Source organism: Lissotriton helveticus, chromosome 2_1, assembly GCF_964261635.1.
Source record: "Lissotriton helveticus chromosome 2_1, aLisHel1.1, whole genome shotgun sequence".
NCBI classification, from domain to species: Eukaryota; Metazoa; Chordata; class Amphibia; order Caudata; family Salamandridae; genus Lissotriton; species Lissotriton helveticus.
Genome location: NC_136059.1, coordinates 1,387,364,558 through 1,387,389,844, shown reverse-complemented (window position 1 = coordinate 1,387,389,844; position 25,287 = coordinate 1,387,364,558). Strand labels below are relative to the sequence as shown.

The window sequence follows — 25,287 nt, the reverse complement described above, 5'->3', positions numbered from 1 at the left end:
GGGGCCATTGAGGCACAGGTGATTTTAAACCACTTCCTACCAGAGGCCCTGGCTTTAACTGGAATAACAGTGTGCGGGGGGAGGCCAGACTGAAAGTAATAAGGAAATGATCTGTCCAAGTGAAGAGATGAGAAGGTTTCCAAATTAGGATAGTTAGTGAACAATAAATCCAAGGTGTGGCCAGCCATATGTGTGGGGCCACTAACCTGCTGTGTCAGGTTAAGGCCATTCATTGTATCCAAAAGCGGACTAGCTTTAGCACAGGAGGTATTATCCACGTTGAAAGGAACATGAAAATACAGCTCCAAGAAAGTCTACAACTCTTCCTGTGGCTGAAACATGTCTAGAACCAATTGAGAACACACTGATAACCATGCTATTTCAAATATCTATATGGAATTCCTCCTTCTTAGCAAGAGACAGTAACCCCTATCAGTCTTTCTAATGAATACATCTGTTCTCGCTTTTGATGACCCCATCCTGGTTTCCTCAGCTAAGTTTTTAATTTTTGTTTTACTAAACCGAACCTCTCACGTCTGTCCCACTTCTACTCTACTCCTTGCCAACTTCTGGTGTTGGCTGCCTTGTTTATTCTGAATTAGCACAACAAATATAGCACCTCATGGGAATGGGGCTGGGCGTTGTGTGTAATTATTTGTTTGCAGTGTATGCATGCCTGTCCGAGTGTCTTTCACAAGTAATAAACCACTGCGCACTGACTTTATCAAATTTTTCTTGGCCGATTTACCTGTTGGCTTTGGATGGTTCCGCTGCATATTGGCTTTGGTGCCTTGCTCCACATGCTCCATGACACAGAAGCCTGACTTCTTTATTTTACTTTTATGTTTTAATATTTCTAACTTTTATTTTGCCTTTATTTACTTTCTCTGTAGTACTGCCTGCACGAGAGCTTCCCTTTCTATACAGGAGTCCACCGAGCTCCAATTTGGCTTTTTCCCCTACTGTTTCTATTGGATGCGACGCTTCCATCCACGCCACGCCCGCTCCGGTGGAGGGCTTGGAATTCAGCACTGCTGACAAACCACGCCAAAGGCAAGCCCGCCCTCGCCCAAATAGCACCTTGCACTAGTACCTCGGTCCTGCTCTATCGGAAAATCATCCTCTCATTTTTATCCCCCTGCTATGCTCCACAGCTTAAATCCAGGTAAACCAGCTACCTGCCCCGCCATCCCGCTCACTCCTTGTTTGGTGGATTTAGCTGCTATCATGTTGAAACTATCTTTTCTCCCTCACCTACGTATTAACCTTCATCTCAAGACAAGCCACACCAAACAATAGTTAATTGTTTTCATGTCAACATGTGCTCTTTACCCAAGCACTAAATAAATGTGTGGGACTTTATCTCCACCCACAAACCCATCATGCTGGTTCTTTTTACCCAGGTTGCGACCAGAGTATAATCCTGATATCTTTTCTGCTGTTCTCGCTCGCTACTCAATTCAGCATATAGATCATCCTAACAGACCAGACAGGGGTATTGCTATCATCCACCAGTAATTGCTGTGCTGCTTCATTTTTCTGTTCATTTATCCCCCTTGGTTGGAATGCATGTTTTTCAATCCATACGTTATCTTTCTACAGCGCCCTCGTCTGCTGTCCTTCTGGACCTGGACCTCGTTAGATTTTGGTTTCAAGCTACCTCACAATCATGCGCCCGACATTCTAAAATCTGCCAGTGTCCCAATGTCTCTATTATTGGAGACCTCTGTGTCCATCTTGACAATCCCACAGACCCTGACACATGTGCTCTTCTTAAAGATATGGAGACCCTGGGTCTGTCATCTGGTCTCTGACCCTATATACACAGTGTGCTATCTTTTGACTCTGTTCTCCGTTGTTCTATCTAACCTCGTGCAGGATTCTATTTCCCTGACCTTGTCTTATCATACTGCAATGATAATTTTATTCGACCAGTTATCACAAAGAAATCTAAACCATGCTCTATCCCAAGTCTAGGGTCACCTCTCATAAACTGCAGTGAGCTTTAACAAACTCACCCTGGACCATCAGTGAGAATATCATGGATTTATTTTTTATTTATTTACGGAGTTTTATATAGCGCGAACTTGACCCGAAGGTATCTTGTATCAGAGCGCTTTACACAAGCACCAGTTGCATTACATGAGCACACATTCATTTTTGAAGAGAGAAGGAGCAACTCATGCACACCCTCCACTATTCCTATGTCCCACAAACAATTTTTAGTCTGAGTGATTTGTTTCTGACCCAAAATAGAAATCAATTTCTTAATCATTTTGGCCACTTAATGAGGATCGTTCCAATTTTCAAGTTCTCACGAGATAAACAGAGTCCACTATACGCGGTTTCTTCAAATGAATTCCTTTTATTTCCTTGTTGCTGTTACATCCATCATAGATGGTTGCCAACACGTGTTTCGTCTCCACTGAGACTTTATCAAGGCTGTAACACAAGATTATAAAACACTTCTATAAAAACAGTTCAGTCTGGTGCCTGATTAAATTCAAACAGTCTACACCACATTTTAACATCCAAAGTTTTATAGTATTTCTTAAGCATTTCTATTCATCAATATAATCAATCAAAAACTGTGCCAGGTATTAGTTGTGTTGTACAAATGCATGAATAAATAAAACTGAGCGAGATAAAACCATCAGGATAGAGTACTTTAAAATATGTTATATGAGTATTCTTAACTCTAGGCATCGCCACATATTTAGGACTCTCATTAGGCAGAGGAAAAGTCAGAGTGACCAACACAGTGAGTAAGAATCAACAGCGATCTCTAGAGATGACTATTACCATGCATATGGACTTATAGCAGCTCAAGTAAAGGGTTAGGTCCTCATTATGAGTGCCCCGCACCTGCAGCTGGACCCCGGGCATCCTGTATGTTTGCACCCGCGGAATTAAGTGCTGGAGGACCAGGCCTGCAAAGGTGGAGGTATGTTGTGTGGGGCACTGCTGATGCACTCAGAAATTAGGAATTTACAGGGTGAATCTGTAATTTCAGGTCCCCATTCCCCTCTAGTTTTTCCTGGAATTTACAGCTGTTTTGAGCAGCTGAAGTCTCTGTAGGAAACCAGACCGGGATGTCTGGCTTTTGCAGACCTCATAATTCTGGTTGGCCCTTGAACTTGTGTTGCTATGCCCACATGCATTAACCGGTCACTCATAGTGAGAGGCTAGGTTTTCTTTTCTGAAATTTTGCTCCTAATCAGGCATTCAGAGTCTTCCATTAAGAAGGGATTTAACTGCAGCTGGGGTTTTCCCAACGTTACATCTATCTAGAACGAGGGGAATGCCTTTTGCAGTTGATTCCTTCTGAATCTTCCTAGTCGTCCCATTTAATATTCCAAGAAGAACTAGGTCTTCCATATGTTGAGGATCACATCAAATTGGGCCCAATCATCTGGTAGGTTTCGATTTGACTCAATTCTGAAGCTAGCCTGAATCAACTGGTTATTAAAGACTTTGTCATGCGACACAGCCTTAGAATACCCTGGCTTGTGAATGCCTGATAAATTTTAGTAGGACCGTGGCAATCTTTTCTGTTTGATAACCACCCGCTTGTTTGTGTAGAAGATAGAAAAAGTTCCAACACAGATTCTTATAAAGTCTGTGCCTCTCTCAGGAAATTGTGAAGTTAGGAAAATACTCCTCAAAACATATGTATATTGAGAAGTTATATTTTATATCCTTCTTAGTAAAACATTTTAATTCAGTTTTTGATTACATATAAATTTGCCACTGTAGAGCAGCGCTAAGATTTTTACAATTACTAAACGGTGAAATGTATGTTTTTGTGTGGGGTCAATTTTTAGGTCAAGCCATCTGCCTATTTTCCACCCATCTTTTTAATTGGCTCCTGTCACCGTCCTTTGTAAACTGTGGCTTTTCATTAGCCATAGAAATAGTCCCACATACGAAAGAGCCATCTACTCAGTGTACTTCCTAGTACCAAAGCAAGACCAAACACCAAGACCAAACCTAGCTCTCAGATTTTTAAACCAATTCATACGAGCACAACACTTAAAATGACAAAACAGCAAGGAGTAATCCCATTCCTAATGAAGAGAGACTGTATGCCCATAATAGACCTGAAGGATGCCTACCTACACATACCAAAAACACAAGCAGCATCTTAGATTGGTCTTAGACAAGTTACATTACCAGTTCAATTTTGCTACTCTTTGGCATAAAATCGTCACCAAGGGTGTTCACACAGTACCTGCCGGCAGTAGCCGCAGGCCTGAGGAGACGAGGCATGCACATCTACCCATACCTGGACGACTGACTACTAAAAGCAAGTTTGACATAGAAGCACCAACAGGACATACAGATGGTCAACTCCATTGGATTCACTATAAACCACAAGAAATCCTCTCTGCTTCTAAAGCAGGAGAAACTATTCCCAGGACAGACACTGAACTCAAAGACAGCACATGCCTACCCAGTACCCATTAGGGCGAAGGCAATAACAGAGCAAGCTCACTTCTACCAGAAGGAGGGTCAGTCTCTAATAGTACGGACAGTTATTAAACAAATAGGCAAGATGGCATCTTGCATCCCATTCATACCCCAAGGAAGACTACACATGCGATCCATTCAGGTATGGCTCTGCAACAAATGGTCACAAGCCACAGGGAGCTCTGAGGATCTTGCAGTTGTCACTGCAAAGGTTTCAAAAGAAGAAAAATGCTGGAACATAAGCAACTTAACAATAGAGAGACGCTGAAGGTACCAATTCCCATGGTAATCTTAACAGCGGACGCATACCACAAGGGGTGGAGAGCTCAGATTCACAACCTAAACGTCCAAGGTTTCTGGAGTCCTGCGGACACAGTGAAACATATAAACCTGCTGCAGTAAAATATAGTCTTCCTAGCATTTGAAGCCTCCCAGGCTCATGGAAGGGGATAAAAAGTGCAGAGCCAGACGGACAACACAACAACAATGTTCTACCTCAACAATTAAGGGGAAAAAAAGTGGTTCCAAACTCTCCCAATTAGCACAGGAGATATGGAAATTGACACCCCAACAAATTATGACTGTTGGCGCTACACCTCCCAGGAGAACAGACTACCTTAGCAGACAAGAAAACGCTTTCCCCGATTGGGAGACAGAACATGAGGTGCTGGATGACGTTTTCAAGAGATGACGATGTATTCAAGAATTGGGGCACATCAAGAATAAACTTATTTGCAACCCCAGAAAACGCAAAATGCCAAGACCTTGCGTCCATATACCCACACCACAAGTCCACGGGAAATGCCCTATTGATAAGCTGGTCAGGGATATTTGCGTACGCCTTTCCACTGATTTACCCTGGTCCCAAGAGTACTGTACAGTTTCAAACTGTCAAGTATGTCCCTCATACTCATCGCCCCCCTGTGGGCCAGACAGATGTAGTACTCAGATCTACTAGCAACATCCAGAGGGCAACTCATACCCATAAAGACTTCACAAGATCTGTCACCCGGAACCAGCCACACTCATCCTAGCAGTTTGGCTCCTGAATACCTATAATTCATCCACCTCCAACCTCCCCCCAGGACAATGGAAATCCTCAAGGAGAAAAGAAGATGGAGCACACAAAAGTGCTATATGGCTAGGTGGGTCAGGTACATCTACTGGTGCAAGGACCATGAGAAACTAATGACAAGGACAAAGGACAGCACGGTGCTAACGTACCTCACCCATATACTGGACGATGGCCACTCAAAGAAGATCTTAAAATCCTTCCTCGCCATGTGCAGCTACACCGGACAAGGAAAGACGAAGTTTGGACAATATTGGCAAAATGTTCTCTGCATTGGCTGACAGTGCTGTCAGAGCGTTCAACGCCATGGCTATCCTCAGGAGATATGACCGACAAATGTGGTTCGACATCTCTTCCTTGTTGGAATATCTTCCCAAGGACAAGAAAGAGGCGGCGAAGGGCGTTCTATTGGAGGGTGAGAGTGCCCCTTCTGAGATTATTGATGTGGCACTGGACATTTCATCTTTAGGCACTCAAAATACAGCTAGACTCAATCGGAGGTGATATTTTAAATTAAGGATCTTACCTCAATATGAGGAGAAACTGCCAGTAAAATTATTGGAATGCGGCCAGATGGGCTCAGGACGTACTTCACTACAGCCGTAGCGGGGGAAATCCCTTTGGTAAATGTTAACCAGTGACAATGCACTGCAACCTGTGGAAATGGGTAAACCATAGTTGGTGGAATTGGACTAAATATATTCTAAAATGATTGCATGGTACCTAATAATGCAGTTTCTTACCATCTGGCCGCATTCCAATCATTTTACTGGCAGTTTTTCCTCATATTGAGGTGAGATCCTTTAAAACATCACATCCGATTGAGTCTTGCTGTATTTTGAGTGAGTTTTCTAACCTCATTATTCTCCTTCCTCACACATCAGTACCCGGACGGGTTCTCATGTGAGTAACTTCTTTTCTTCTATTTTTCCACGTGTGGCACACAATTCACGAGACTGCCCAGTTCCATCCTCAGGTACCTTCTTATTACATGACCTTTTCACATACTTCTCGCATTTGTGCCGGTATATGGGCCTAATGCCTTGTATTTTCTTCATTAGATGTCCCTTCATCGCTAGTCCTGAAGAGACCCTACACTGACTATAGGGTCGAAACGCCGTCGACACACAGAAGAAGCGAAACATTACACAGCGCATGTCGTTTCATATTGCTGCTGTCTACATAGAGATTATTATTGTTCATGGTCAACGTAAAACATTGTGGAAACCTTGTATATAGAAATTCACACTGTCACTTAACTTTGGGTTCCCGTTCTCACTTGGGACACAATGCACTAATGTTTTTTTATTATCAAATTATGTTTATATTGCTTTTGGTCTAAAAATGTATAAAAATTGTACATGGATGCTCTTTTGTTAGTATTTCTTTCACCCTCTGTCATTGAAGTACCCTCTAAAATATTGCAATTTTGCCTCCTTTATTACAAAGGTATCTTATCAATCCACAGGAACCCTTGTTTTTCCTTATATCTCAGTCCTAGCACAGCAGATCTGAGAATGGCTAATAGATCACAAGATATCAATGTAAGTTCAACATGTACCAGGAGTCCAAAACTAATGGACTGACTCCCTCAGCAGATACGCCATGCAATCTTATGAGTGGGAGCTAAACAAGGATGAGCTGCAAAAGGTTTTTCACTGTTGGGGCTTTCCAGATAAGGCCTCCTCCAGTACTTTGGCAGCTAAACCTTGTCCTGTTGCGGTCTCCCTGTGAGCCAATACACAAATGTAACTTAAAATACCTTTCATTGAAGGCAGTCCTTTTTAAAGATAGTGGTGGCTGACTGTTGATCCCTTTCTCTTCTTCTTTCAATGTTTCAACACAGTTCGGGCTGGACTGTTCCCATGAGGCACAGGGTCAGACTGATTTGCATATGGCCATGTCTGAACTGGGGTGGCAGAGTGGGCTAAAGAACGGTGATGGATTAAACCCAGATCAGTTGACTGAGGGTGAGTGCTTGTATTGTCAACGCTCCGTCCATCATTTCCTTGGTTTTTCTTTGTTCGCCATAAATTGGCAGGGTATGCTCAGACGTGAGTCCCTTGCTCACTTTGCCACTGGATTCAGGCAAGCCGGGCTGAAGACTGCTGAAATGCCAGAAACCGGTCCTCGGTAGCTTGTTTCCGGTCCAGCTAAGGCATGGCTTGGCAGTTCCGGCTGGACTGTTCCCATGAGGCACAGGGTCAGACTGATTTGCATATGGCCATGTCTGAACTGGGGTGGCAGAGTGGGCTAAAGAACGGTGATGGATTAAACCCAGATCAGTTGACTGAGGGTGAGTGCTTGTATTGTCAACGCTCCGTCCATCATTTCCTTTTGTTTTTCTTTGTTCGCCATAAGTTGGCAGGGTATGCTCAGACGTGAGTCCCTTGCTCACTTTGCCACTGGATTCAAGCAAGCCGGGCTGAAGACGGCTGAAATGCCAGAAACCGGTCCTCGGTAGCTTGTTTCCGGTCCAGCGAAGGCATGGCTTGGCAGTTCGGGCTGGACTGTTCCCATGAGGCACAGGGTCAGACTGATTTGCATATGGCCATGTCTGAACTGGGGTGGCAGAGTGGGCTAAAGAACGGTGATGGATTAAACCCAGATCAGTTGACTGGGGGTGAGTGCTTGTATTGTCAACGCTCCGTCCATCATTTCCTTTGGTTTTTCTCAACACAGCTATTGTCAGAACTTCTGAATTCATCTGGGCCCTTTCATTGTTTTCAATATTTATGATTGATTTCCCTGCATTATGGAATGATTTTCAGCAGTGTGGAACCTTCCAGAATTTTATCCAGTAAGTCAGATTGACTGCCTCTTCTTTGAGAGGATTGTACATACCCTTATGATATTCTTGATCCTGTTCTGATGGCCCTCAACTTATCTTACAGGTGCCATCCTTTCGTTCTCTGACCTTGGAGCTAGTGAGCCGCCTACCATTTTCACACCATCCATTTGTGGGTGGTACATGTTAATTTTAAGTTTTTGATTTCTGCTACACTATATCTCTACACACTAGAAACTAAAATCCTCCTTTGGTAATATTCTCAGGTGCCCCACACTCAGTCCTGAGGAAGACCCCGGTGGAAGAATCTACACAGCCTACTTGATTTGGGGGTCGAAACGTCAGCATACATTCCTTTGTGTGCCATTTTAGTCAACCGTCATTTGCTCGACTGTGCTACTACAAACAAATGGCCTTGTATTCATTATTTGTTTAACTGTGAGGCTAAGAAAAGCCTTTTTTACTGTAAATAATGGTGTGATGGATTTAATGTCACCATCCTTCCCTTTTCACTCCTTCTATCCTCACTTGATGCACAATACCTTTACCCCTTCTTCCCCTTTTCTGTGGGGCACTTTTCTGGTACATCATTGTATCTTTTCCATTGATATATGAACCTGCGTTCAGTGTGATTAAATAACGTTGAACTTTGAGTTACGAACAAAAAGCATCAAGTTTCTATTTATTTTTGGATAAATATGCTATTTAGAAGTGTTCCACTGGGACCAGCTTCCCTATTGTACTGCGTTATACCCAGGTCCCAGTGACTTTGTTTGGGTTTACCCTATTTCTATAACTGTTATTCTGATTCAAGTATGTGAGTCTATAAAAGATACAATACTGGGAGAAAAAACAAGTTACTTACCTATATACTGTGTTTCTCCAGTATTGATAGATTCACACGCATCCCACCCTCCTCCACTTTCAGGTTCACCTTCCTTACCTCTATTGTTCTTCTATTTACACTTGTGCCCACAATCTGAAGTATGGTGAACCTGCAGGGGATGGAGACTCTATGTCTATGCTCTGATTGGCTGAAGTTTGGATGTTTTAAAACTATGATAATAGGTTGATGAAGGCTATTGAATTTCAATGGGAATTGAGTTTAAAGCTTTAATACTATTATCACACTGTTACCATGGGACTTCCACCATGACAACTGGGTAGATTCAAGCATATGAATCTATAAAATATATCAATACTGGAGAACAACAGTGTACAGGTAAGGAATTTGTTTTTTACTTTGGATTGATTCTTTGCAGAACAGAGATGTTTTAAGAGTCAATACTTATTGCCTCTTCCTGTCTGTTCCTTGAGAAAGAGAGAAAATCTCCTAAAGGCTCAGACTTTTCTTACGTTTGTTGTGTGGTCTAAATTATAAATTAATGGAAGCTTCTGGGAGTAATGGAGAGCAAAATTACATTAGCTTATTAGCCAGTTAACGGGACACACCGTCTCTGTGCAGACAGCCCAGGGTGGAGGGCTCATGCAATTTAAAAACGGTTGTTGTAATATTTAGTTTCTTTCAGGTTGTGTATAGCCATTCTGCTTTCCTTTATGTCACTTTCACTACACACTTTTACCACTAATTTCCTTATGTTTTATTTGATGGGCATCTTCAAGATTATCAGTAATGTGATTAAGGTATCCAACAAGGTCAACTCACATTAGCTTGCTCACTCTTGGTGCACAGTGGTTGCATATGGCTGATTTTGACTGTGTGCAATTTATTTCAGAGATCCAGAAGGTGCTCACAAACTCATAACGAAGACAGAGGCAAAGCAAGAGTACTTGCTCAAAGACTGCGATTTTGACAGACGGGAACCCGTGCTCAAGTTTGTTCTGAAAAAGAACCCCCATAATTCCCAGTGGGGTGATATGAAGCTTTATTTAAAAGCACAGGTGTGTTGAAAGATTTAAAATATGTAAACAAAACTGTGAATGGGCCTTTTTTAGTAAAATTGAAAAATGTCAAGGTTTCATTCTTGTTTGGTTTCACAAGCCGTTCAAAGTTGAATTGATCTGGTAACCAGTAATCTGTATACAGATTTGATTTTGAATCTCTTTCATGCTATTCTTTTTATTAGTATGATAGAAAGACACCTTAAAACAGGATTTCTGAAGGCTTTTAGCATTTGGACAGCCAACAGTATATGTGCATGATTTTCCTGTGAATAGTAAAGCTGAGCATCCATTTTATAAGGTTTCTCATTAGCCAATACCTTTTTTAAACTAAAATATGTATACTATACTTACATGTAGGGGCTTTTAACCGCCTCTTTTCATTCATTTGTCTGTTGTCATTCAGATTTTGCTTCCACCCACCACTGGATACAGCATGGGGCAATTGATCAGGCTACTTAACCCACTGGTTAACTTCACTTTGAATAACTGTATTTTATTTTCTCACAAGGAGTACATCTGCACACAGCATATTTCCTTCAGTACCAGTGTTTTTGTTGTTTTTACTTTATACTTACTTTAGAGTTGTCTTTGTGTTTGGAGCCAGAGGTGGCAGCAGGACTCTTCTGATGCACATTTCATCTTTATCAGGTCCCATCTCCTGCCAAAGCTATTGTAAATTCCTTCTGGAGTGTTTTGCTTGACTGACTACTTCTATTTCACAGCATACCAGACTTTGTCCATTCGAAACTGTTCTGTATCAAGTTATACTTTTTAAAAAACTTTTTCTTTCTTTTGTTCATTTATTCTCTTTTCTTCTTTCTTTCTTTCTTTTTCTCTCATTCTTTTTCTCTTTCCTGCTCGTATCGCTTCTTTCTATTGACCGTCTTAATTTCTCTTGACCTTCTTTCTTGCCTTCTTTCTTTCCTTTTATCCTTTCTCTTTCTTTGTTTCATTTCTTCTTCCCTTCTCGTTCGTTCTTTCTTTCTTTCTCTTGCCTTCTTACCTTCTTGTGATCTTTGCGTCTTTCTTTCTTTCTTTCTTTCTTTCTCTTTCTCCTTCTATTTCTTGCCTTCTTTCCCTTTTTTTTTCGCCTGCCTTTTTCCTCCCCTTTTCCTTTTCTTTCTTTTTAAAAGGCAAGAGGCTTGCAGCCATTGCCAGACTGATTGACTTTCTAGGTCTGTGTTAGCCAAGACCTTTAGATTTTGTAATTTTTTGGGGGTATAACATAGTTACTTACAGGGGTCCAGCGAGACATCCACCATTAGTCTGTGGTTGGGGTCATTCACATTTTTCTTCTGCCCACTCCAGCATGCATTAATGGGCCACTTCAACCCTTTGCTGACTTCACTACGAGTTGAAATGTGTCTTTTTTTCGGCCAGGACAGTTGAAACATCTTAAGAACAGACTTCTGGGAAAGCGAGTGGACATTTTAGGATTTGCAGTGTTGTTTTATATCGTTTGCTAGCAAGAATATGAGCATTTGATGAAGCCCATCAGTTTGTGTTGCTTCCATTTGGAAGAAATGTAAATGTTGACAGCCTGTGGCCTGAGATGTTCAGTTTTATTTGCTGAGAGCAGTCACAATTGTCATTGCAGAAGAAAGTAGTCTTAATGTGGTCCTTTTTAGGCCACTGTTGAAGGGTCCCTTGGGAATATGGATTACTAGCACCAATAGAAATCTGCTTCAGCATTTCTATAGATTTTGAGAAAACTGTGAACCAAATTCCCAAAATGAGCTTGGATGCATGCTCCCAGAGATTTGGGATGTCATTTGCAGTTCAAATCAGATACTTTTGAAGGCCTTGGGCACAGTCTGTATATTTTTTCTATAATACTTGTCTTAACCTGCTCCTGGCACATTCACAGCATGGAAGTTAATGTAGGTGCACATGTTTTGCTTCAAATTAATTATTAATGGACTCCCATGTATTGCATTGGCATCCTTTTAATGCCTCAGCCCCGAAAGCACCAGCTTTCTCAGGAAACATTTTTTTTTTTAGAATATGGCCATTAGGACATGTATGGCAAGTGCTGCAGCATATTTGACTTCTTTGGGTTTTCACAGCATGCATTTTATTGGCGTCTTCTCTTGGCAACAATGCTGAACCTTGCTCACTGGATTGACAACCCCACTTTTTACATCTGCTTAAGGTGAGTCCTAAATGTGTGGCTATTCCCTGTCTTAAGAATGCTCCCATAAAATATTAAGAATGTCCATGTTCTGTTTTTCTTCTCATACAAAGGCATTAGGTCTTGTATTCCAAGTAGAATACCTTTTAGTGGTAGCTGCGCTTGAATCCCATTGCTGTTCTTGCTTGCTGAACCCATGTGTCCCCACATGGCAGATATTTCACCACAGCCAAATTCCTGAGAGAGGTCAAATCGAAAAATGTGTCTTTGTGTGGACCTATTCTGGAGAATTATAAAAAAAAGTATTTTTAGGGTTTAATACCACTGCTTGTTTCTATTAACATGTGTTTTAAGTAACCAGTGTTACTATCACCAAATATAGTGATACACAATGTATTTGACAAAAGAGGTTAAAGGGTGAGTTGATCGTGCTAGAATTTGAACTCTGGATCTACTTATGCCACAAAGATTCCAAAACCGACGACTTAACCTCTTTAACCTTTCTCCTGGTTAGGAAACCGATGTGAGGTATCAAAACAGGGTCTGAAAACAACGTTAACTGACAATATATGCTGTATTTAAATTAATTAATATTCTTGTAGGCAGTTATGGTCTAATTGTAGTTTTCCTTGAGTTTCCAAATATTCCATTTATAACTCCACCATCTCCCTCAACCTGGGATGTGTGGTACGTACTTTTTCCCCATGAGTAGTTTTGTTTCTTGGTTAACTAGAGCCATTTACCTTGGAGACCCTATTAACCCAGAGCCACTACAGATCTTAAAAGTTCATTCTTTATTTAATAGCTCTCTCTCCAGGATAGTAGTTTGGGTTGTAGAATATGTAGTTGTTTTCCAGTTGATTAAGAAACAGATAATTGGCCATCACAAATCTTCAGATCTGTATCCAACCTCCTTTATCTAGTAAATTCTTTGCAGAGGGTGACGGTAAGCTGTTTGAGGGCAATAATCTGCTACATCTGTTAATCAAGGTTGTTTTCATCGAGTGCCATTCAGCCTGTATTGGTTGATTTTGTGTGTTGATTTACAACTGGATGGAGGATGATTTTATTTTGCTTTTTCTTGTGCCACTATACCATCTCCCTAACATTGTCTTGCGGGATTACTCCAACATACACTTTGTTGTTTTAAGTTTTGTTGAAAGTAAAAAAAAAATCTTAGTGTACAAGCGGATACAATTAAAAGCATTGCAGTTCGCAGAGCTCAAAATGATGACTATTTAGAAAATTCACCAATGGAAAAATGTGTGATTATCAGCACAGAGGCAACATTGGGCCCATGAAAGAAAGAAAGAATTAAGCAGAGGTAAAGGTCCAAAACAACACCATCAAATAATGTGGGAACACTATTCCCCCAAATCCCATCACATTTTTCCTCCAGAGGAGTTCCACCCACGGACCATCTGACCCAGAACACCAATATACATCCTTGTCTAAAGACCTCAACCCATGGCTATACAATACTAGCATAGTACAAAGCTCACCCCATATAAGTAATTAGCCCTTCCAAAAAGATTCTTGCTGGTTCGACTTTAGAGAAACCATTGTCATATGGGCTGCTAACTGATTGACAATAAACCTCTTAGAGCCATTTCTTTCGTAGCCTCTGTCAACACTTACTTCCTGACTAATGTGTCAAGATTCAGGTGAGAGAAATCTAGATGTCAAATTTCTTTCAGCTTCTCAGATTTCTTTGCTATTGTTGCACACAATATGTTGCAACTTTTGCCAACACCGGCTTACCGAGAAGACACATTTTTTTTTCTTTTTCCAAGAACAATTCTGTTCTCCTTCCAGAGTCCTGGCATATTTAAGTTGTATAGAGTAAGGCCTGGAAGTAGGTGGTTTTCATTAGAGGCATCTACAGTGTAAACCAACTTATTTCCTTCTATGCATTCTTACGATAAACAACATTCTGCATGTTGGGCAAATAGTTGAAGCCTATGTGAGGTTCAGCTGAGTCAAATGGTATAATCGCTACAAGCTATTTAGGATAGTCCTGCCTTTACAAATAATTGAGACCAGAAGGATGAGCTACATCGCAACCCATATGTTTGTCTTTGCTTTTGATAATCCTGAATTCAGTGATTGCAAGATTAATTTTGCACTTGGTGCACTAAATAGTTTATATTTTTGATACATAGCAGCTTAACTTGTGCTTACAATTTGAATTTAGGATCATGACACTCTCTGAAATCCTTTAAACTGGTGAAGGATGACTAAAAGCTCCCAGAACAAAGAGTTTTGCATCTGCTTTACGACCATTGTTGGTAAATTGGTTCTATTTAGCCCTAGAGTGAAATCTGTGTTTCCCTAAAGGAGTGTGGAAGGAGGTAGGAATGAGTTCAACCCCTTCCTAACTGTTATTTTGTCCCAGATGTCCAGGTTGACCTTGGTGACCGGATTTATAGAGTTGTCGTGCTTTGAGTATCCATGGAATCTCCCGTGGAGTGTGATCAATCATACACTGACCTTTTTCGGTCTCCTCTTCGTTCTTTGGATCAGAAGCCATAGATGGTAATAAAATAGGTTATGGACTCTTGCCAAATATAAGAAAACACATTGTCTGGAGGCTGTGTATGTAATCTCATGGGATCTGAAGGTTAGGGGTTTGAAAAACCTTTAAGATCTGGTAAGCCGCTATTTGACCCCAGAGAGACCGTTTTTGAATTCCTTCTTCACTCCTCTCCTTCATCGCCTCCTCTCCTTCATCGCTAGAGGTTTTTTTCTTTAGTCCTTGCTAGGGTAGGAGCCAGAGCCAAGCAAAAGGAGAGATAACAGAAACTGCCCAGCTCAGCCTCTTCAGTGTTCCTACTAGATCTTAGGGGGTTGAAATGTTGAGAACTCCAACTTAGTGATGTTAATTTTTAATCTAGAGAACTGGTACATCTTTAGATTTTCTTGGGGGAGTGATTAAATCTGATCTTTTATTGCAATAAAATGTAATCCGCGAACATAGTAAGTTTTATATCTCGGGTGCCAAATTTTATGCCTTGTATTCAAGGGTTATCTCAAGTGTGTTGTGCAAGGAGTTTCCAGAGTCAGGGGGAAGAAAAGAGGTGAAAAAGCACACCCCTGTATCGTGCCTCTGTGTTTTATATAGGCATTGGGAATTGAGCCCATTGATGTTTATCCTAGCTTTGGGGTTGTGGTAACCCATGAGAAGTCGATTCCCGAATCTGTCTCCTAGGCCTATCACCCGCTTCATGTACAAGATGACGTCAACTTGGTTGAAAGCTTTTTTTCTGTGATTAGGGTGACCTGGATCTACTGCTTGGCTCCTGTGGCAGCCATATTTAAGTGATGTAGAGCCTTTTTCATCTTATCCCATACCTGGTGTTCATGGATAATTCCTAACTGATTGGACTCTATCAGCTATTTTAGCAAAATCCACATTCTTAAGGTAGCCCCTTCAGTAAAAACCTTTGTTTCAACTTTGAAGAAGGAGATTGGTTTTTAAGAACTGCAGTCACTGTGCTCTTTGCTGGGCTTGGGAATAAAGGAAATAGACTCAGACATGATAAGGGTTACCCTTCCCTCCTGCGCCATCTCTTGAAAACCTCTCTGGAGCGGTGGTATCAGTGCCTGAGTGAAGCATTTATAAAAAGGGGTAGTGTGAGTAAAGCTGTTAACTATATGCTGTGGTTGTGAGACCTCACCATGTGATGAACTCACAAATCTGTCTTTGGTCCAGTCCGACACATTTGAAAAACCTTAGCTCAATCCGGGGTAGCTAGCTGAGGCTTCAAGCAGCCAGGCTTTATGAAAAGAAGAAGTGCAAAAGATTTTGAAGTACCAGAACAGTTGAATAAGAAAGAAACGCAAACACAAAATCTAACACCAATTTATAAAAATTGGTTGTATTTTAATGAATTTTAGACACCAAAATGATCAAAATCCACAGGAGGGTTCCAGAGATATAAATTATTAACCCAATAATAAATCACTGCTTTTCACTCGAAACGCAAGCGAACATTGGCAACCATCATGTTTTGCTGTTCACTTTGAAAACTTTGGAAAACTTATACTTTGGCCCACTTCAGGTGATCAACTCAGGCAAGGTGCAAGTCACAGGGGGCAATGGGGCTTTCTTGGACAGTTGCCTCAGTCAAGGCAGTCTCCAGTAAAGTTTGAGGTTCTATGGGTGAACCGCAATAGACTTCAATGGAGCGGTCAGAATGCAAGGGATACAGGATGCTGAAAATACTGATCTAGTGACGGAGTCCTCTTCAAGCTACTCCGCAGTAACAATGGGGTAACTTTAGTCACAGGGGATAATGTCCCTTGAAGTCTGGAAAAAACTGAGCCAAACAACAGTTGTCACTGGTCTACTGGATTCTGGTTACAGCCAAACCAGTGGTTCCCTTTAACTGGGGTCAACTTCTGACTTGGGCTACCAAACTGCACTCCGACGACTCTCCTGGGTACAGCGGACTCAGGTGCAACTTTTGAGGGTTGGGACTTGGTCTCCCAGGCTGAATTTTGTGGTTAGCAGCAGTCAAGCACTTTTGGCTACCAACTCCCAAAGGCAGGTTTCTTCAGCATTTGTGGCCCCGTAACTTTAACAGGAATTCAGCCAACTGACTCTTGGAGTAATTTCTTCTGTCTAGGGCATGACTTTTCCTCGAGCAGGTACCACCAGCGCAGTCCTGTCTGTGCTAGCCCAAAGAGCAGCAGGCACAGTTCAGTGTTTGGTACAGCCTCTATTTGCCAGGTCCAGGAAACAGCAGGACACTTCTTCTTTGGTCCTTTCACTAGTTCAGGCGTGATCTGAACTCTTGGTGCTAGGGGTGCCACGTTTATGAACTTGCCCTTAGGGGAGATGGTACTACTAGCAAATGGGCTACCAAGTCCTCTCCTGCCTGATGTCAACGTCTTAAGAAGTGTGGCATCTAGCTATTCCAGAATGCACTATTTTGTCCACTCCCAAGATGGTAGTAACTCTGTCTTAGTGTATGGAACTACCTGCTTTATCCCAGAGGTGTGGCTGCGGAAGGGCTGCCTACCAACAAGAAAACTGGTTTGGCAACTCTGTCCATAATGCCAACCAGTCTGCCAGAACAAAAGAGCAGCCCCTCTTGTGTGTGTCCACCCTTTGCCATTCAAAGGAGGTTTCCCCTTTAAAGCTCGTCTTTTGGGCTTACACCCTGCTTGGCCTTCTGCTTTGGAGGAGGGCAGAAGGCTGTCTTGTGACCAGCAACCATAAACAGTCACTGAAAAACGTGGGCAGCATGGTGGCAACTTTCTAAAGTTTTCTAACAAGTTGTATTAAATTTTACTTGAGCATCAAGTCAGCTTTAATGCATGATTTTCTTGATACTTTGAAGTACCAACATTAGTAGTCCCATTCAGGTTGCACTGCTGAGTGATCCGGGTTCAACCCAGTACTTGACAATGAGGCTACTAGTCTCTCCACGGTAAAAACAGTATGAGATTTTTACTGTTAGGACATGAAAAAACACATATCCTACTTTTTAATATACAACACCGTGTTTTGGGGCTCCTTAGGCCTGCCTTAAGGGGGACGTATATATATATATATTAAAAGGGAAAGTTTAGGCATTGACAGTACTTTAAATGGCAAAGTGAAGTTCGCATTTTAAAACTGCTCTGCCAGTCTGTAGTGGCAGGATGGGAGACATGGTTTACTTTTTCACACTTGTGGTGGCTTCAAAAGTGCTGCTATCTTCAAGGGACATTCTAACATACAGGCCCTGGGTACTCCTGGTACCATAAACTAGGGACTTACAAATAAGTTAATCTATGCCAATTGGATATAAGCCAATTAACCATACATTTTTAAGGGTCATAGCACATGCATGTAGGTCTGGTCAGCAGGACCCACTGCATTACAGAGTCATTACACCAGTACCTAATAGTCGAAAAGTGAAGATAAATCTGCAAAAAAGCTATTTTCTTGCAGGTCATACAACCATCTGGGCCTGGTGCTTTGGAAGGGCGTAGATCAGCTGTTGCCATGACGATTTCCTGCTTTTTAATGGGCTTTTCCAGTTTCTCACAGTCTTCACAACCTTATGGTGTGCTGCCTCTTCTAGATAATTGGCTTGAGTGTGGGGTCTGTAGCCTCTCTTGCATAAAGATGTGTGTTGAATTTATGGAAACAGGTTGCTTTTTCTGTGTCTTGTGCTTGTATTCCTCCATCAAACTATTTGACCTCTGAAATGAGCTTCAGGGGCTCTTAAGAGATTCACAAGAAGCTTGCCCTACTTGTTACACTGTTCATAATATTTATTTTCTAATTTACCTAGTAAGTATGCTTTTCTGTCTGTTTCCAAAGTTATGATCTGGACCCTAACCATAAAGACCTTTTTCCAGATTGTTTGTGAGTGGGTACGTTTGTGGGATTGTTCAAGTTCTCTCAGGTCTTTGGTAATGTCCCCAATGGTTGCCTCCCTCATCAACTTCAAGCGAGCTGCCTCCGCAATGAAATTTCCCCCTAAGAACTGTATTAAGTGTATCCCGTAGAGGGGATGTTGACATATACTCTACATAATTCTGGGTGACATAGTCAGCAATACTTTTTTAATATTTGCGACCGTTATTGAGTCTCTGAGTAAGTAGTCTTGAAGACTTCACATTCCCTTGTTACCCAGTTTCCTAGTTTATGTCGCAGTTTGGGTGCAGGAGACTGGGCCATGGACTGAAAATGTGATTGGGTGTTGAGTATCATCCCAGAGATCCAGAGTAACCATAATCAAACCTGGCATTTGTTTTACATGCCCCAGAATAATAGGAAACATCACAACCCTAGTTCTCCAAACATCACTCAAGCCCAACTCCTCCAATACTATTTTCCCTGTGGGTGACAAAATCAGACGCTCCAATACCTGATTGATTTATATCTTCTACAACATCCAAAACTAAATTAACATCTTCCTCCTGCAATATAATTGGTGCCGATGACCAGGACAGAACTTGCATGGTTTCAGTCAGGAAATGTTCTTGACCATGATTAGGGCTATGGAGGATAAGGATGTGTTATCAGGTTGCCTCCAGAGGATCGCTTCAAGGCTACCCACCGGCCACCTTATCTTTGAACGCCTGTTTTACTTGATTCCCCACACTGCCTCTTTTAATTTGCCAAGGAAAAAAACTGTCCAGTAAAATCAGGAGATTTTAGTTGCGATTGATCTTGTAGAAAGAGATCTGTTTCTTGGAGGAGCCCAATATCTGTATGCAGTGCAAAGAGTTCATGTTGGATTTACAGTCTTTTGAGTGGGTTATTGAAGTACCTGACATTATAGATAGTTGTGTTGAGTGAGTCAGTAAACCTTAATGGTGTGGAGGGATTGTTGTTGTTGCTACCATTCCCTCTCTTTGCCCTGTATGTAATGGGTGATAGTTTGGCGGCAGATCAGTCCACAACCCACCCCCTCTCAATTGTTTACAAACAAAAGCCTGAACAGGCAACAATTCCCCAATCGCATCGACCTCCTAGAGGATAAGTGCTGGATTAAACTCTTATTTATCTAAGAACTCGAACAATAAGTAGTCCCCAATATTGGTGACCGATCACATTAGTGCAGTCCCAGACATTCATGCAAGCCCAGAGTAGCAAGGATTCCAAGTAGATAGGTTGTAGGAGAAACCTTTTGTCACGTAGGCATCCGACCCAGCACGGGCTTGCAGCTCATCTTGCATATTGTGTCTGAGCCCCTCCCACCTGACCCCCCTCCAGCTTCTCTAGTGTACCAGGCTTTTTCCACCATTGTATCTCTATGTAACATTAGGAGACCTTATATATATCTCCTAGGGTTGAGTCCAGCCGCAGTTTCTCAGACAGAGGCATGTCTAAGGACCACTGGCTCTATGTACTTGTTCCAGTGCCATGGTGCTTACCTCCAGTATTTCTTCCAGTGTGGGGGCTTTTTGCCCACCACTCCTTCAGGCTTTTCTCCACTCAGGGCTTTTTGGATGCAGTAGATTCTACTGCAGATCAGGATCTCCTTCAGGTAGTGGCAGATCCCAGACCTGGCATGCCTCCTTTAGAGATTTGACCAGCCAGTGCTTGTACTGCCACTCAAAAAGCAACCGAAAAGGATGTCCCCACCTTTATTTAATGTAGCTAGCTCAGAGGAAGTAGGTAACCGGGCTAAAGGTATGTCATTTGAGTCACTGGAGAGAAGTCCTGAAAAATCTGGACTTCCCATTATATAACCCTCAAGTTTAATGTCTGTGAAGATTTGCATCATAAAGCTTTTAGTGAGCTTCTCATATTCATCTGAGAGCCAAATGGGTCTCCTCCTGGTGGTTTCCAGACGATTTACCACTTCTTGATCTTTTTCCTGTGGTGGGTGATAGGAGAAGGTCTTTAATGTTGCTTCAAGCTTGTGTCCGGTATATTTGAGGTTTCTCCCTTTGATGGCAAAGGGTTCCGTTTGACTTTTTCGTACATGTTTAAAATAGACATCTATGGACTCTAATCCTGTTTCTGCCTGTTCAGGCCATGGGGGTGCACATCTACCCTCTGATCCTTGCAGGCTAGAGTCTATTCACTTGCTCCCAGCTGTTAACGCCGACCAAGATACGCATCGCAGACTGGTTATATAAGGGAATCCGGCCAACATCCCAGTCCTTCTTAAAATGTTTGTCATCGGGCATGGGATTATTGTCTTTAGTTGACTTGGGTCCCCACAATTATTGAGCAAGCCAAGTAGTCACCTCCTTACCTGTCTCCACCATTAGGCTCCATGCTCAGCTAGCTCTCCCTATCTGTGGCATGTTTACAAGCTCTTCCTGCCACATAGTGCTGTTTTCCTGAGGAGTCCTTGTAGTGGATGGAGAAATGGGCACAAGATCCCCAGGAAGGGCTGAATGTCCCTCCCTCACTCACCTCAGAATGGGTCCCCAGTCAGTGAATCAGCTACTCCAGGGGTTTCCGTCTTGGGTCCCACGATTACCTGGTACTCCGAGTCTCATGGGGTGGACCAGCACACGTGCCCCCGGCAGAATCCGCTCTTTCCCACAGGCTTGGGTCTATCCCTTCATCCACCTCACAAGGCCCACCCCTCAACCTGGATGGTAGGGTGCAGGAAGTGCCCTTCCCAGTGGTCGGTAGGGATTAGACCCGCCTCTCTGAACACCAAACGGCGGCAATCTGCTCCTCTGACTACTTTGTCCATAGGCTAGTCCTTCATTTCTTCTGTGGTTGGCGGAGCAGCCTAACTCATGCTTGGCACCATTTTTGTCACCTTCAGTCTGCCTGGGCTCCGGGTTGCCCACACACATAAACGACTATGTGAGGCCTTCTCTCTGGTCTTCTAGCCCCGCCACTTTTGCAGGGGTCCAGTTCGATCTGTGGAAGCACAAGATTGCAGTAGATGCAGTTAAGGGAGGTATGCTAGGCCCTTGGCCAGGGCGGATCGCCGACCTTACACGTCTGCCACCATCTTGTACTTGGTAACGCCCCTATAGCTCCAAAACAGAATAATTTAAACCATGTAAAATGTATTAGCCAGGGTTACTTTTACATCTTATATGTGCACACTCCTAATAAGCAACATATTTGCACCCACATACTTTTCCAGATGTTGTAAAATTGCATTAAGCAATGAATTTCAAATGCATTTATATGCAGCAAATAATGAATGTTATGTCTTATTTTATGGTGTAGATTATAAAGCGTTCCCTGGAGGTGTGGGGTAGTGAAGAAGCACTGCAAGAAGCAAAAGAAGCAAGGCTAGAAAACCGAGACAAAATTAAGCAGAAGAGGTTTGATAAAAAAGTTAAAGGTAAGAAACCCAGAATAATACGCTACGGTTGTAGAGTTCCATGCATCATGAATTACTTCTTCAACATAGCATGTATCCCTGATTTGTAAACTGTTGGGGCTGGACCCGTGAACACTTTCAGGACATCATTTTTAATAATACTATTTTCGAAGTGCTACTAGATCAGTGAATCAATTTGTACTGCTAGGCTAGTTTTAGGCCACTTGAGCCCCTTCAGATATGCCCACAGCCACATGATTTATCCGGCACTCCTTGCTTGTTCCATTAGCCCTGGCAAGTAACAAGCATGTTAAGTAGGAGTTGTTTTTGAAGTTGTTCCTCACAAAACGTCAAGCTTTTCAAAGCAGATAACACTTAATTTTATATTATTATAGGGCATGATTCACAAAGGTAACTTACACTTTTGTGTAAGTTTACTACTTTTCAGTATTCACAAAATGCACTTGTGTAGTAAAATACCTTTGTAGTAACTTATACTTTGAAACTTATACTTTGTAGTAAGTCCAGCACTACACATTGCCAACCATTGGTACTGCAGCACCTTCCCACTGAAAATAATGGAGTTAGGCAGGGAATTAAAATAAAACCCCACAGGAAATACTGTTAAATTATTTAAAATATATGCATTAATGTAAAAATAACTATTACATTCAAGAGCCTTTGAGACACTGGCTATACCAGCCCTAAACATTCTTACAGATGTTTTAAACAACTGCACAAGCAGAAATTTTCTCAGAAGCTCTAATGCAGGCGGGGTTGGGCTGCCAGTCACAGTTTGTGTGCATTGCACATAATTTACCCATCTCTAGCCTGTGAAGAATTCTTTGATAACCAAACAAGTGTAGGGGGGGGCGTGGCTTGAACGCATGGCGAGGTAGACGTGGATTAGTGCGGCTCCTGCCCCCGTAAACCGGAATCCTTTGCAAATTCTGGCGGAATAGCATATATCCCCGAGCGAGTGGGGGTCGGAACCCCCCCTGGTCCCGTGCCTCGGGGCTGTTTGAGCAGCGGATTGCTAGCGGTCCTTCAAAGTGGTCTTCTCCCGGACGGCGATGGCGGCCGTGTTGGGAACAAGATGGCGGCGCTGCAGAGACCGGCCTAACTGCCTGTTACTGGCCGCCTGGGCTGGGCAGACCCCTACCGTGCTGATCGATGTGGAGGGGCGGCCGGCGATCAGTCGATCCTGCGGCAGGGTGGAGCCCCTGTGGGACCTGTGCAGTTTGTGGTGAGGCCCTGACGAATGCCTGTTGTTTGGGACCTGATGTGATTCCCGGGGGCGGCTTCTACGTGACCCTGGGGATTTGAAGGCCTGTGTTGGGCCCAGATTGTGGAGCTCCTCCTGGCGGGGAGGCCTCGAGCGAGAGGGGGTCGGACCCCCCCTGGTTCCGTGCCGCGGGGCAGTCTGAGGAGCGGCTTGCCAGCCGGCCCCATAACTGCCCTTCTTCCCTGGCGGTGGCGGCGGCCGTGTGGAGGACAAGATGGCGGCGAGGAGATGATCGGCCTACCTGCCTGTTGCTGGCCGCCTGTACTCTGGTTGCCGGCGATTGGAGGATCCTGCGGCAGCGCGGAGACTCCCCGAGGTCGATGCGGCGGGACCTTTGTACCACCTATTGCACTACCCGGGGGCGGCCTCTACGCGACCCCGGGGATTTAGAGGCCTATGGTGGGCTCAGATTGCGGAGCTTCTCCCGGCGCGGTTTTTGCCCAGCACATTGGACTCCTTGACCCGGGCCACATCCTTCATTGTCCCCCTCGAGAGGGACCAACTCCGTAAGACGTCATGGGCCTTGCACCTGGAGGACGACACTATCGGGCCCGGGCACACTGCTGCGGGCTGTGATACTGGGGAAGGGCCGACTCTGGCCGATTTGGCGACAAGATACGAACAATTAGCCAACCGCTTGACAAGCAGTGAACACCTGCGGGGGGAGGAGTGGCTGAGGGGCTGCGCCCTGAGCTACTGAGCTTGCCTGTACTGCCAGACGCCAACCGAGAGATTGCTGAAGAGACCACCGTGTAGGCATGATAAGGTGACACGGGGGCCATAGCTAGACCCCCAGCTGGGCGGCGACCCTGGTGGAGGCCCTGACTTGGGGCCTGAGGTGGAGACCCTTGTGCACTGACCCCCCAATCGCTGTCAGACTGCCTGGGGATGCAAGTGGTGAGCGGCCTACGTATAGACCTCCCGGGCCTGGCCAGGCCTGCTGCGGAGCCTGGTGTCCGGGGTAGCGGTGATGCAAAAGTACAGAAGGCCTTGAGGGCTACTTTTGGCAGGCCCCTACTGGAGATGGGGAGAGACCGGCCCCTTCGTGGAGCACAAACAAACAAATTATGCAGTACACTGTGCCGGGACCGCCGTCCATGGAGCGCAGCAGAACGCCTCCTGTGCAGGGGCCACCGCAGGGAACAGCGGCCCAAGACAAGGCTGATATCCTGGAGGCCATTAGGGATTCAAGAATGGCGCTGGAATTGAAAATGGACGGCATGGCGATGGACATAAACCACCTGCGCCTGGACCTGAGGAAAGTGGTAGACCGGGTCACTACCACTGAGGGGGACCTGGCCTCCCTTAAGACAGAGGTCCAACACCTGCAGGCGACGGTGTCTGCACTTCAGGAGCATACCTCTCATCTGGAGGACAGGGCGGAGGATGCGAAGGGGCGCTCCAGGAGGAACAACCTCCGCTTCTTGGGCTTTCCGGAGAAGGCGGAGGGGCCGGCGGCGGACCTGTTCTTGGAGGAATGGATCGGCATAGCCCTACCGGGCCTTCGGCTCTCCCGGTTGTTCGCGGTGGAGAGGGCCCACCGATCCCTGGGTCCCCCTTCGAAACTTGGGGCGCCGCCCCAAACTCTAATTGCACGCCTGTTTAATTTCAGGGATCGTGATGGCATCCTGCAGTTCATCCGCAAAAAAAGCCCCCCCCCCCGCCCCCCAAGTTCAAAAACCACGAGATTCATATCTACCCGGATTACACCAAGAAAGTCCAGGACCTACGGAACGATTTTCTGAGGGTTCCGCGGAGGCTGTGGGACCTTAATATTAAGTACAACCTGATGTTCCCGGCCCGACTCAGAGTGCAACACGCAGACAGGGTCCACTTTTTTAACACTCCCTAGGAAGCAGCAGACTGGATGGACTCACTGGGCCTGGC

General features: G+C 43.9%; 1 protein-coding gene across 2 annotated transcripts in view; it reads left to right on the top strand.

Annotated features, from left to right (window-relative positions):
• The window catches only part of XPA (XPA, DNA damage recognition and repair factor), a 160,363-nt gene that overhangs the window by 57,250 nt on the left and 77,826 nt on the right, over positions 1–25,287 (top strand). For both annotated transcript variants that reach the window (XR_013607149.1, XM_078676326.1), the window contains exons 4-5: positions 10,067–10,232; positions 22,019–22,136. Coding sequence is in view for 1 of the 2 variants with exons in the window: in XM_078676326.1 (XP_078532452.1) it covers positions 10,067–10,232; positions 22,019–22,136 (284 nt within the window). In the remaining variant the exon portion in view is untranslated. The remainder of the gene's footprint in view (positions 1–10,066; positions 10,233–22,018; positions 22,137–25,287) is intronic.